The following is a 12,881-nucleotide window of genomic DNA, read 5'->3' on the forward strand; positions in this document are numbered from 1 at the left end:
GTTTGTGGATTTTCTCCGTGATCGAGCGAAATCTTACCTTCAAAATATAGCTAAAAACATTAATCAAGTCAGTGGACATAAGTCCAGGTTAAAATTGTTGAGTATTTGGCTGTGGAACGTGAAGGAGAAGTAAAGGAATTGGAATCTGGAAGCTACCGGCGCCGCGAAACGCAGAATACAAGAAGTGGCGAGAAGACTGGCTGAAAATAAATAAGTTACTCTATGTTAGATACTTTAACCATATAGCCTTTATACTCATTTTTGTCTATAAAATAATCATTAATGAGCAATATTTAATATGTTGCAGGTCGTAGCTACCAAATTAATCTTTTGTAATAAATTACTTATTGACAAATTGTTGCAGGCTCTTAATTCTAACTATATCTGCCTTTCTTGTTCTTTGCTGGCTCTTTCCTTTCGTAGTGTTTTTGTCTTCATTTGTTTACATTGAATTTTGTGTTTCTGTATAACATCTTTGGCCAGTGAAAAACACCGCACAGTAACATACAAATGAATAATACTGTCCAATATATCTTTTGCAATGCTGTTATCTACCACTATGTCTGAGTCCAACAACATGGTATTATATGCTGAGACCAAATGAACATCACAAGCTGATTTGGATTCTATCTTAGCATTGTCAATCTTCAGCTGGAGACTTCCTGAGATCAGAATCCTAAAATTATGTTCTATTCTCTTAAAAATTGTTTGAGCTTTGTCCGCTCTACTAACAATGGCTTGTCTGAAAGACTGCTTTACTACTTGCCTTTCCTCGCTAATCCTCCAGCAGTAAAGAAACGGGTTTAATGTCGAGTTAAAGACCTTGAGGACAACTTCTACTTCCCGAACGACGAATACGTATGATGAATACATTTTACTTTAAGCGATCACAACTGCCATTATAAATATTGGTGCATAGCAAAAAACTAACGCCAACTGTTTCTACAGTCACTATACACCGCCTTTTGGTATCGCGCCATGTTGAAAGCGTTTATTTTGATCGGCTGTTGTTGAAGCTGATCTTGCACTTCAGCTTGATGATTGTAACGAATACCGTTCATTGTTGTGATTGCGTGACCGTCAATACCTCCTTGTTTTATGTGACATATCGATTAGCTATCGGCATTACCTTTCATTCGACACACGTGTAAGTTACAAGCGCATGTAGTGGAAGTTGATTGAAGGATCGTCGAATATATCATTGTAATAGAACGGAGAAAGAGGTATGTTATATCGTTCGTTCCCTTTATCTAGACCCCGAAATGTACACCATTTAATCGAAAGCAGATTTGTTACGTTTAAGAATACTTGTGCCGTTTAGAATTATATATATGCGCGCTCCGCGTGCTCGAGTTAAAACATTTCGATTAGCGTAGATTTATAGTAATAGCTCTATTCGGCTCGTTGTATTTCAGTTTTTACGAGCTTTCAAGTCCAATAAATCCATTGAGAAAGATAGATGCTTGAAGGTTCCGTCACTTAAAAAACACTCTCCGATGGGGCGCTGTTAAGAAATTCACAGACCGAAAGAATCGATTGAAGTCAGCGTCCGCCCCGTTATAATGATTTCTGAGAGTGCGAAAAATTTTTGTGTAGGAGACAAGCAAAATGACCAGGAAAAATGGTATAACCATGTAGCAGTCACAAAGGCTATACGAATATCAATACTGGGGGAAAAAGAGACGATTAGAGATAAAACCCAAATGGGAGCTACAATGATATATGTGCTCTTCAAAGTTGCAATTTGTCTGCATCTTAGCCCCAACAACAGGGCGAGAAGTCTGTCCACCCCGATGGCCATCATCGTCATTATAGACGCTCCAGATAATGCAGAGCTTGTTATGTAGGCTGCGTCCCTTGCGTATAGACAAAGACTCCAGTGTTCGTGAACCAAGGATATCCAATAAGTTGCAAACAGACTAACAAGACAAATCAACAGGTCAGTTATGGCCAGAATACGATACAAGAGTTTGGACGGTAGATGAAGGGAAGATTCCTTGTGAAGGGTAACAAGGATAAGGCCGTTGCCAAGAAATGCGGCGACTGAGAAGAAAATGTGCACCACAAAGACAGCAATAGGCCTTTTGCAACAAACTGTCACGTGACCGATTTTCCCTTGGCAACGCCATACTGGAGGGCAAGCCATTTAGTCTTTCCTTGACAACCAACAAAGGGCGAGTTCACGGAGGGGATACAAAGGTAAGGTTAAAGGTTTTTTAAGGTGTTTGTTTGTTATGATGTCACAAGAAAACAACAGGACAATTTCTCCTTGAAATTTTTACATACAACTGAACTAGTCTCGGACTGAAATCAGTCACTAAAGGCCGAGTTCCAGACTCGTGAAGTTTTCGCATGGTCAGTCTCTTTTGGACTGATAGCAATGGCAGCAACGTTACCGAAAAATCGCCGCGATTTATTCGACTTTATTGCTGTCTTACATGGATATTTAAGCCTTTAGAATGAAAATATTGAGTGATAGTTTGGTTTGAATTTCAGGGAGAATAGCCTTGCATCATATGGCGACTGCTGGTAGCCAAGCTCTTTCGACCGAACGCGAAGGTGAGTTTCTGTTGGAGGGAGGCTTCTTGCTCACAACAAAAATGCTAGCATATTTGATTGCAGTCTCGTTGTTCAGGGTGAACTCGAATCATTTTTCTTATATTCACAGGTGTGGAGTCCAGAGATTTAAGCAAGTTTCCTGATATTTCTTTCGCAGAAGTTGAAAGTTTTGCTCAGAAGGCGTCGGGATGCGAACATACCAGGAAAGTCTACAAGTTTTTCGCTGAACCTGGCTATCTTCATGATAAGAAACGTACGTAAAATCTGGGATATACTAACTTCTGTGTACAAATATAAGCTTAAATAAAGTCGTCGGGTGTTACTTAATATTAAGGAGGAGGAAATCCTGGTGGAGTAAATGACTACAAAATAAAAGATATATATATTTAAGTGGTGATCAGCACCTAAACTGAACTGTATTTAAGCTTATATAAAGCCATAAGCTTAAGATCAAAATACCAAGAAAATTTCATAACATTGAAAATTCATATATATATATATATATATATATATAACTAACTGCAGACAGTACTGTTTCGGCCTTCTGGGCCTCATCAGTGCAGTTTTTTTTTTATGTTTAAGGCGGACGGCCAGGCTCGCGTGAGGGCGGTGCAATGCCTGCCGACCTAAATGTCTAATCCAAACCCGCCGCCAGAGTGCAAGGGCTTGAGGGTTGGGACCGCCATAAACGGAGGGCCCACCAGGACGCCAAACTCGCTGGGGGATCGAACCCCACCTCCCAGGTTAATCACACACTTTCAAAGATTAAACTCCCATGCTCAGATTAGTGATAATGGTTAGTCAAAGCACCAAAATACCACACTCACGCATACCCGCTGACACACTTACCTACCACAGTAGGGACAAAAGCAAACAAAAACATGGACAAAACATGAATAGAACAGAACCACTGTGCAGTACACCAATGAAGGAGACCCAGCACAAGTGGCTACATGACAGACACAACAGGACTGAAACGGAACAAAACCCCTGTGCAGTACACCAATGAAGGAGACCCAGCACAAAAGGCAACATGACGGACACAGGAACACACGGGGGAGAAGGGGGAGAACTAAAGATTGAAGACCAGAGAGTTGCCTGAGACAGAAGCAATAACGCCACGAGCGCACCACTGTCTGTGGAAGAAGCGACGACGTCTGCTAGATTTGCACCGCCTGAAGGCTAGAGGTAGGTAAAACTTCAAGCGGGCTTTAATGGACGCAATCACCGCAACGGCACCAGGACGAACATTACGGAACCGGTAATCGTTCCTACACAACCAAATACAGTACTTAGAAACATTAAGAAGGTAGACGAAACCCCAAGGGACAGAAATCAATTCACTCGTCTTAAACCCGAAAAGAACATGACGTAAAAGAATGACAGGACTCATAGGGGAGAAAACGAACAACAAAGACTGGACCCAGGAGAGAACACTCTGAGCAAGCGGACAATAGTAAAACAGATGCTCAAGTGACTAAACCTGGGGACCGCACAAACAGAACGGAGAAACCGACAAACCAAAAAGAGAGAGACGCCGAGCGGTGTACAGAACGCCATGCGCAATCTTCCAGTTAAGGTCGGTGACACGACGATCCAGGTCGAACATAGACAGGGTACGCCACGTGGCAGGCCAATCAAGATTAGGGAATTGAAGTTCATACTTGTACACACAACGGGGCTGGACCATGTTCTCAGAAAGGAGATACAAATAGCATGACTTAGAAGACATGCTGACAACAGGGGAACAGACCAAAGGAGACGAAGAAGCATAAACAAGGCAATCCCTGGACGTGGCAAAAGACCCATCAAGTTTCCGCCACGCTAGGATCAGAGACTGGTAGAATGGTGGCAAGGCTCTAGAGTCAACAGAAAAAGGGCGGGAAAACGCAACGAGAGGAGAGACACCAAGGACAGACTGAAACCAAAACGACATCAGTGAGACCCAACTGGAGGGAGAGGAGGCAAACCTCCTCACCCATTGACCCAGAAGAGCCCACACCTTGAAGCGAACACTGACCACTGAAAAACCACCAAAAAGAGCTGGCTGCACTACTGCAGCGCGGGCGACGAGCTCCCGCTTGCCAGACCAAAAGAATGAAAACACAAGTCGAGTAAGCTCCGTCTCCACCCAAGCCGGCATGTGGATGAGTGACGCCACATACCAGACCCGGGAGAGGGCGAGAGCATTAATAACGAGAGCCTTGCCGCGAAAGGTCAGAACACGTGAACGCCAGGATTTGAGAACATGGTCCACCGCAGAAATGCGCGGGTGCCAATTATCCTCTTCCAGGTTACCAGGACCGATAAACACTCCAAGGACCTTGAGTTTCGAAGGTGTCCAATCGAAAGGGACGGGGGAGTCCGTGCGGCCCCGCCAGCCGCCCAACCAAAGGCCCTTGGACTTTCCGAAATTGATCTTTGACCCGGACGCCCGCTCATACTGATGATAAACTTCCAGAGCAGCTTTGATCCCATCGTCGGATGTTAAAGTTAACGACGTGTCGTCAGCGTACTGAGATATGGGGGATAGTGGGGGACACCCCGGGAGGGAAAGGCCAATGATACGGGGGTTGGAGCGAATACTACAGGCAAGGACCTCCGAAACCAAAACGTACAGCAGAGGAGACAGGGGACACCCCTGACGGACACCTCGCGAGAGACCGAAAAACGGTGTCAGATGACCATTTACATTAATGGCACTTTGGACCTGCCTGTAGAACAAGTCTACCCAAGCAATGAATTGGGGGCCGAAACCCATGGTGACAAGGGTAGATCGCAAAAAGCCCCAATCCACCCGGTCGAAGGCCTTTTCTTGGTCAAGGGATAAGATTGCAACCGCGGTGCCCGTAGACTCCGCATAACTCACAACATCACGGAGAAAGGTGACATTCTCCCCTATGAACCGACCCGGCACTCCACACGTCTGGTCCCTGTGCACGACCAGGTGAATGACACGGAGGAGCCGGCCAGCAATGGTTCGTGATGCCAGTTTATAGTCGACATTCAACAGCGAAATGGGACGCCAATTCTTTGGATCAAGACGATCCCCCTTTTTAAAAGACAACGAGATCACACCTCTACGCTGAGAGAGAGACAAAGAACCGGAGGAAAAACAGTCGTTAAGAACAGCTACGAGATCAGCACCGACTACGTCCCAGAAACGAAGATAGAACTCCGCTGGAAGGCCATCCAGTCCAGGAGCCTTGTTCCGCTTCATGCCCTTGAGAGCCTCATAGACCTCGAGGGGGGTGAGAAGGCCCTCACAACTATCAGCCCGATCTCGCGGAAGGACAGAAGACAGATTACCCAAAAGAGAAGATTGGATCAAAGTGTCAGTAGGAGAAGCCGTATATAAGTCGGAATAGAAAGAGCCGAGAGTGGCACACAAAGCAACAGAAGAAGAAACAATAGAGCCACCGGGCTCTCTCAGCGCAGAGATGCGGCGGTCGGCAGACCGCTTCTTTTCCAGGCGGAAAAAATAGGCCGAGGAGGACTCACCCTCCTCAACCCACTTAACTCTTGATCGCACTTGAGAACCCTTGGCAACGTAGGTGTCCATAGCTGCCAGATCCGCCAGCGCAGATCGGTAAGGGCCCGCGCAGGAGGTCATGCCAGCATCCAGCTTGGCCCGAAGATGATCGATCAAGCGAACGAGGGCAGCCCTCGATGCAGATGTTTGAGATGACTTTCTGCGACAGTACCTGATGGTAAGGCCTTTTATCCGACCTTTCCCGCGGTCCCACCATTTGGCGAGAGAGGGGAAGCCAGGAAGGGTACGACGCCACGAAATCCACTCTTCCCTAACGAGCTGGCAATATTCCGGGTCATCTAACATGGATATGTTCAGTTTCCAGTAGCCTGGCCCAGGTGGGACGACGTCGGGAACAGAGACAGACAGCACTACGGCACTGTGGTCCGAAAAGGGGCAGCAGTACATAGCGCAAGAGGACACCGATGGGAGCCAGGCAAAGGGCACCCCAAACAGATCAATGCGCGACGCCAAACTGCCATCCCACCTGGTCCAGGTGAAACCCGAGGAGGAGGGATGGAGGTAACGCCACACATCCATAACACAACATGCCTCGAAAAGCTGGGCCAGCGAAGAGGAACTGTCTCTGTATGAACTTGCAGGTTCAGAACCACGCCGGTCAAGGGCTCGGTCAAAGACGGCGTTGAAATCCCCAGTAAGCACAGTAGGGACAGATGGATCGACTTTTGAATGGAGGTCATCAAGGAATTTATTCCGCGCAGGGTTGCAGTTAGGGGCATAGACACAGACCACACGGAAGACTTTGCCAAAGAGAGAGAATTCACATTGCAGATAACGACCATCGGCAGACCAGGAGTTTAGAAGAGATAAAGAAGAACGATAGAGAATAACACAACCACACGAGTGAACAGAACCAGGAGCCAACACAGACGAAAAGCCGGACGATGAAAACCACAAAGAACACTCAGCCAGAGTGACACAATGAGTTTCTTGCAGGCAGACAACATCAACCTTCACGGGGAGGGAACGCAACCACTGCAGAAAGCCAAACCTTTTAGACTGGTCCCGCAGACCATTACAGTTTAAGGTAAGGATGGAAAGAGCCATCACTGCGCACAAAAGGGAAGCCATCATGCTTAGGTCTTCTTCTTACCGCCCGAGGACCTCTTGCCAGCCTTACCCAATGCTGCTGCAGATGGTTTTGCAAGCTTCTTACGCCGGGACAAAGCCGACGTAGCCGGAGGTTCTGGATCCGGGTCTTGGGGGGTTGACTCAGAACCAGCGTCCGATGCAGGCCTCTTACGAGTAGCCATGGCCGGAGCTGTATCCATTTCGGAAAGCTCGTCGGCCAGGGCCAAAGAGCTAACATTATTCTTACTGGTACCTTTACCACTAGTAGAGCCTTTTTTGGCATTCTTATCCTCTTTACTATTTACTTTAGCAGGGACCACACTTGCAGTTTCCCCTTTACTAGATAAATTATCAGTAGCGCTACCGTGATTAACGTTAACTACACTAATTGAATTAGGGGCACTGTCAGTACCACCATTTACTTCATTACTAGACACTAGTTCACTATCATTATTTTCAGTTGACCCAGAAGGGGTCTTACCCGAGGCGTCCGCCCCTCTAGTTTGCTCATCATTCGGAGCCTCGCTATTTCCTTTACAATTACTGACATTACTCTCTGACCCAGTCCGAGGAGAAAGATCAGTATTAGCGCTGGCATTGGTTAGATACTCAGCGAACTCAACCTCTTGTGGGGCACTATCAGCAAGTTGTCTAACAAAACTATTAGCTGCAACAGACAGCATTTGGACTGCCTGGGTAGCATAAGCCTCATCCTCAAAGAGAGGAGCACCCGACACCGAGGCCTGGGTACTAGCCGCTATCCCATCGGCCACAGGGTCACCACTGGCCGGGGGGACGACAGGAATCTGTGCCTGTACCAGTTGGCCGCTGGAGTCCAAAACAGGGGTGCCCAATTCCATGCCTGACACCTGGGAGGCCGCTTCACCCACCAAGGGTTCGGCTTCACTATCACCATCGACAGCGTCTTCGCACTCGATATCACCAGCCGCCTCAGCAGCATCGCCCTCATCAATGTCACCCCCATCATCGCCAGCCTCTTCCTCCCCACCAGCGCTACCAACCGGGGCCCCAGGGGCCACCGGGGGGGCCTGGGGAAGGATCCATGCAGATGTACACTCCCTAGCAAAATGCCCCGCCTTGTGGCAGCGGCGGCACTTACCCTTATCAGGGCACTGTTTTGCCGCGTGTCCAACTTGTCTACAAATATCGCATCGCAAAGGCTGGTCACGGTACCACACCTTGCAGCGAATACCCCCGATGGAAATGAAACGAGGGATTTCCTTTTTGACAACCATTTTGACAAGACGGCAGCCAGTAGAGACTGACGGCTTGCCAGGCCACATTTGATGGCGGACAGACTTGATCTCACCATAGCTTGAAAGCGCGTTCTTAACTGATTCCACTGGGCCCTCATAAGGAAACCAGTGGACGACGACCATACTAACTTGAGGGGGTGGTGGGGGGGGGGAGAAATGACCTCACATTCGACCCCATTAAGAACCACCGACCCACATTCCTGATAGTGGAACATAGCTAACGCACCCTTTTCATCATCAAAAGTCACCCTGGCAATAAAACCGGGGCACTGCTGGATAGACACAACTTTAGCAACATGCCCAGTTTTCTCTTGGAAGTGGGCATCTATATAATTAATTATTTGTGTGGAACTTGTCCCATTAGGGAACAAATTACAACGTATGTCAATGGTTCTTTGGAAACCAACCATAATTAAGATTTTGTAGTGCACAGAACTCAACAAGAAACGTGAGTTCGGCCCCACGCAACACAGCCCAAAACTGGATGGGCGACCGAAAAATTTTTTTTCGCCGAAAACACACCGGAAAAATCGGAAAACGCCGAACACCCGGAAACCACGGTCGAAAAAGGCCGAAGAAAGGACCGAAAAAACCCTCCGAAATCGGCACGAAGCCGGAAATCGGCAGGGTTGCCGAAGAAGTCCGAAAAACGCCGAAAGATAAAAAGGCGAAAGAGGACTAAAATCGACCAAAAGACAAATACTCACAAGAGTCCGTGCCCCAAGAGTGATCCTGCGCAGAATCCCAAAGCAGAGTGAATACTGTGGAGGTGAAGGAGTAAATCCTGGGCCTCATCAGTGCAGTTTTTTTTATGTTTAAGGTGGACGGCCGGGCCCCGATGAAGGGAGGTGCAATCCCGCCGACCTACATGTCTAATCCCAACCCATTGGCTTACGTGCAATGCCTTAGGGAAGGGGACCACCAGAAACGAGGGCCACCAGACGCCAAACTCGCTGGGGAATCGAACCCCACCTCACTTAAAAATTAACACACTCACACCCAAAAATTAAACACACCCGCTCATTACTTAACTAATTATTTTCTTTTGTTTTTCTTTTTATGACCTTAATTAATTACTTTGGGAACTTTTTGTTGAAAAATTTTATAGCAGTCTTAAAGTCCTCATCTTTCAAACCAATAAAGCGGGGATCTGAAGTCCAACGGCAAAAACGTTTTCGCTGATCAGGCGGTTTACGATAATCAACCGCAATCTCCCACAGGATTGCACGGTGGTCTGCAGAACAGGCTGCCAATTCCGGAACTTCAAGGAAAACATCAGGGCCATTGCGGATATCACTCATGGGTGAAACCACAGGACTTTTAGATGGGGCCTGTTGAGTCCTCTTAACTGAAACGGGAACAGAGGAAGCGGGGCGTTTCCGGGAAACAGTGGTCCAGGGACCACTTTCACCAGCCATGTCAGAGTCAGCAGGGTTAGCAAAACCCTCGGTTGCTGATATAATATTCTCATTTCCAGTCGTTTCACAAGAGGCGAACCGGTCTTCGCTTGCATCAGAGTCTGGAGGTGAACCAACTTCATCTTCAGAGTCTTCAATAGCAGTGTCGGGGGTCTCTTCTTCGGCGGGAGTGCTCTTCACCGGAGGAACAGCCACACCGTTCTCTGTAACAGGGGCGTCAGCCTCAGCTGGAGCAGCCACGGTCACCTTACAATTCCGAGCCAAGTGCCCATCTTGATGACACCGGAAGCATTTTCCTTTGAGAGGACAATCAGCTGACTTGTGGCCAACTTTCCGGCAAGTCCCACACTGGAGGGGTTGCCCCCTATACCAAGTTTTACAACGAACACCGCGGATAGGGATAAACGGTGGAATGACATTCCTAATGACCATTTGGACGATGCGTGACCCGGTGGACACTGAAGGCCTTCCGGGCCAAACCTGATTGCGAACAGATTTGACCGTACCATATGCAGACAAAGCTGTGCTGATGGCGTCGTTTGATCCCTCAAAGGGGAACCAAGAAACTACAACAGTAGTAAGCTGGGGTGGAGGAGGAGGAGGCTTGACCACCCTACACTCTACATCACCCAACTTGATGACACCTAACTCCTCAAAAAATAACTTAGCAACATCCCCGTTCTCTGCAAAAGTGACTCTGGCAACACGGCCAGGGCATGCCTGCACCGCAGCCACCCGATGATCAGACTCTCGGTCGAAAAAACCCAGCAACAGACCAACCGCTTGCGAAAAAAGTACCTCCTCAGGGAGCCCCTGACAATCGACGTCGATAGTCCTATTAAAGGACACGACCATGCTGAAGTTCGGACCCAACCCAAAGGGATGGGTGACCGAAACAGAGAAAAAGCAAAAAGAAAAGCAAGTTCGGATCGACCGAGAAATCCCAAAAAAGGGATGGGCGACCAAACAGAACCAAAGAAAAAACACTGCCAAGGAGGAAGAAAGTTGCAAGTTTTCCCTCCCGGCAGGTACTCACTTATCCAACAAAAATCCTCAGAAACCTCAAAAACAAACAAAAACAAACTCCCAACCACTAGGGAAAGGAGCGAACACTTACCAACAAGCAAAAGTCGAGTCAGTGCAGTTTTTTATGTTTAAGGTGGACGGCCGGGCCCCCGATGAAGGGCGTGTGCAATGCCCGCCGACCAACAGGACTAATCCCACCCATGGCTTGCGTGCAATGCCTTAGGGTTGGGGTCCACCAGAAACGAGGGTCACCAGACACCAAACTCGCTGGGGAATCGAACCCCACCTCAACAAAAATTAACACACTCACACCAAAAATTGAACACACACACTCGATAACTTAAATAACTTAAACTACTTTTTAGTTTTCATTTTTAGGTTTTAAATTTTTAAACTAATATTAAACTATTTCTTCGGAGTGTACTTTAGCACATGTCTAGGAGGACCATTTTGCGGGTTGAGAACAAAGGCAATTGAACCAGGAGGAACTTGAAGGTGTGATGTTAACCGTAGGAGGTCTACTCTATCACCTGAAAGGCCAGGAGGTGTGGATAGCAATTCGAGAATTTCACTTCTGGACTTGGAAGAAATGACCGACGTAACGGAGGGTGGCACGGTTATCTTATTAGCGACTGGTACGGAAATCGACTGGGTTGTATCCGTTGTAGCAGGCTTCTTTACAGTTCCTTTTGAAACCGGAGAAGTCTGGGGAGCAGCGCGTTTACGGGAGACATTGTCTGATGGTACTTGGTCAACCGATGTGCAGGTTGGAAAACGGTCCTCGCTGGCCTCAAGGTTATAATCGCACTCTTCAGACTCAGCAACAACGTCATTAGGGACGGGAGCAATTGTCTCAGCTGTCACATCATTTTCTTGAGCTACAGACGAGGGTATGTCCATCTCTACTGATGTGTCTACGGCAGGTTGAGCACCCACGGTCGCCTGACAGTTCCTAGCTAGATGTCCACCTTGACGGCATCGGAAGCATTTGCCCCTAAGGGGACACTCCGCCGACTTATGACCAACTTTATGACAAGTAGTACACTGGAGGGGTTGCCCCCTATACCAAATTTTACAGCGGACGCCACGGATAGAAATAAACGGTGAAATGACATTCCTAATAACCATTTGGACAATGCGTGACCCGGTGGACACTGAAGGCCTTCCGGGCCAAACCTGATTGCGAACAGATTTGACCGTACCATATGCAGACAAAGCTGTGCTGATGGCGTCGTTTGATCCCTCAAAGGGAAACCAAGAGACTACAACAGTAGTAAGCTGGGGAGGAGGAGGAGGGGGTTTAACCACCCTACACTCTACATCACCCAACTTGATGACACCTAGCTCCTCAAAAAATAACTTAGCAGCATCGCCGTTCTCAGCAAAAGTGACTCTCGCAACACGGCCAGGACATGCCTGCACCGCAGCCACCCGATGGTCAGACTCACGGTCAAAAAAACCCAGCAACAAACCAACCGCTTCCGAGAAAAGTACCTCCTCAGGGAGCCCCTGACAGTCAACGTCGATGGTCCTATTAAAGGACACGACCATGCTGAAACTCGGACCCAACCCAAAGACAAGTCAGAGGGATGGGTGACCGAAACAGAGAAAAAGCAAAAAGGAAAGCAAGTTCAGGTCGACCGAGAAATCCAAAAAAAGGGATGGGCGACCAAAACGGAACCAAAGAAAACAACCACTGCCAGGGAGGAAAAAGTCGCAAGTTTTCCCTCCCGGCAGGTACTCACTTATCCAACTCAGACCTCGAAAAACACCAGAACCAACTTCAAACTACAAGAGTATGAAGCAACACTTACCATGCGAGACCTGGGCCTCATCAGTGCAGTGCTCATGCTAGGATGGAGGAGAACCAATATGGTCACCCCAAACGATCCAACCTTTGTGGTATCGTCTAAGCCATGCCAGAGTGCTCAAACTAGAGTACACTAGCGAGCATGCGCAATTGCAGAGCAATGACTC

The 12,881-nt window shown here is 47.8% G+C and overlaps 1 protein-coding gene across 1 annotated transcript; it reads right to left on the minus strand.

The window, feature by feature from the left end:
- Positions 1–11,024: 11,024 nt before the first annotated feature.
- Positions 11,025–12,531, minus strand: LOC148720949 (uncharacterized). Its single transcript, XM_088739459.1, has one exon. It carries the CDS (start codon positions 12,453–12,455, stop codon positions 11,310–11,312), a length of 1,146 nt encoding a protein of 381 aa, XP_088595585.1. The 5' UTR covers positions 12,456–12,531; the 3' UTR covers positions 11,025–11,309.
- Between the last annotated feature and the right edge of the window lie 350 nt (positions 12,532–12,881).

The sequence above is a fragment of the Stylophora pistillata genome, chromosome 11 (assembly GCF_964205215.1).
Source record: "Stylophora pistillata chromosome 11, jaStyPist1.2, whole genome shotgun sequence".
NCBI classification, from domain to species: domain Eukaryota; kingdom Metazoa; phylum Cnidaria; class Anthozoa; order Scleractinia; family Pocilloporidae; genus Stylophora; species Stylophora pistillata.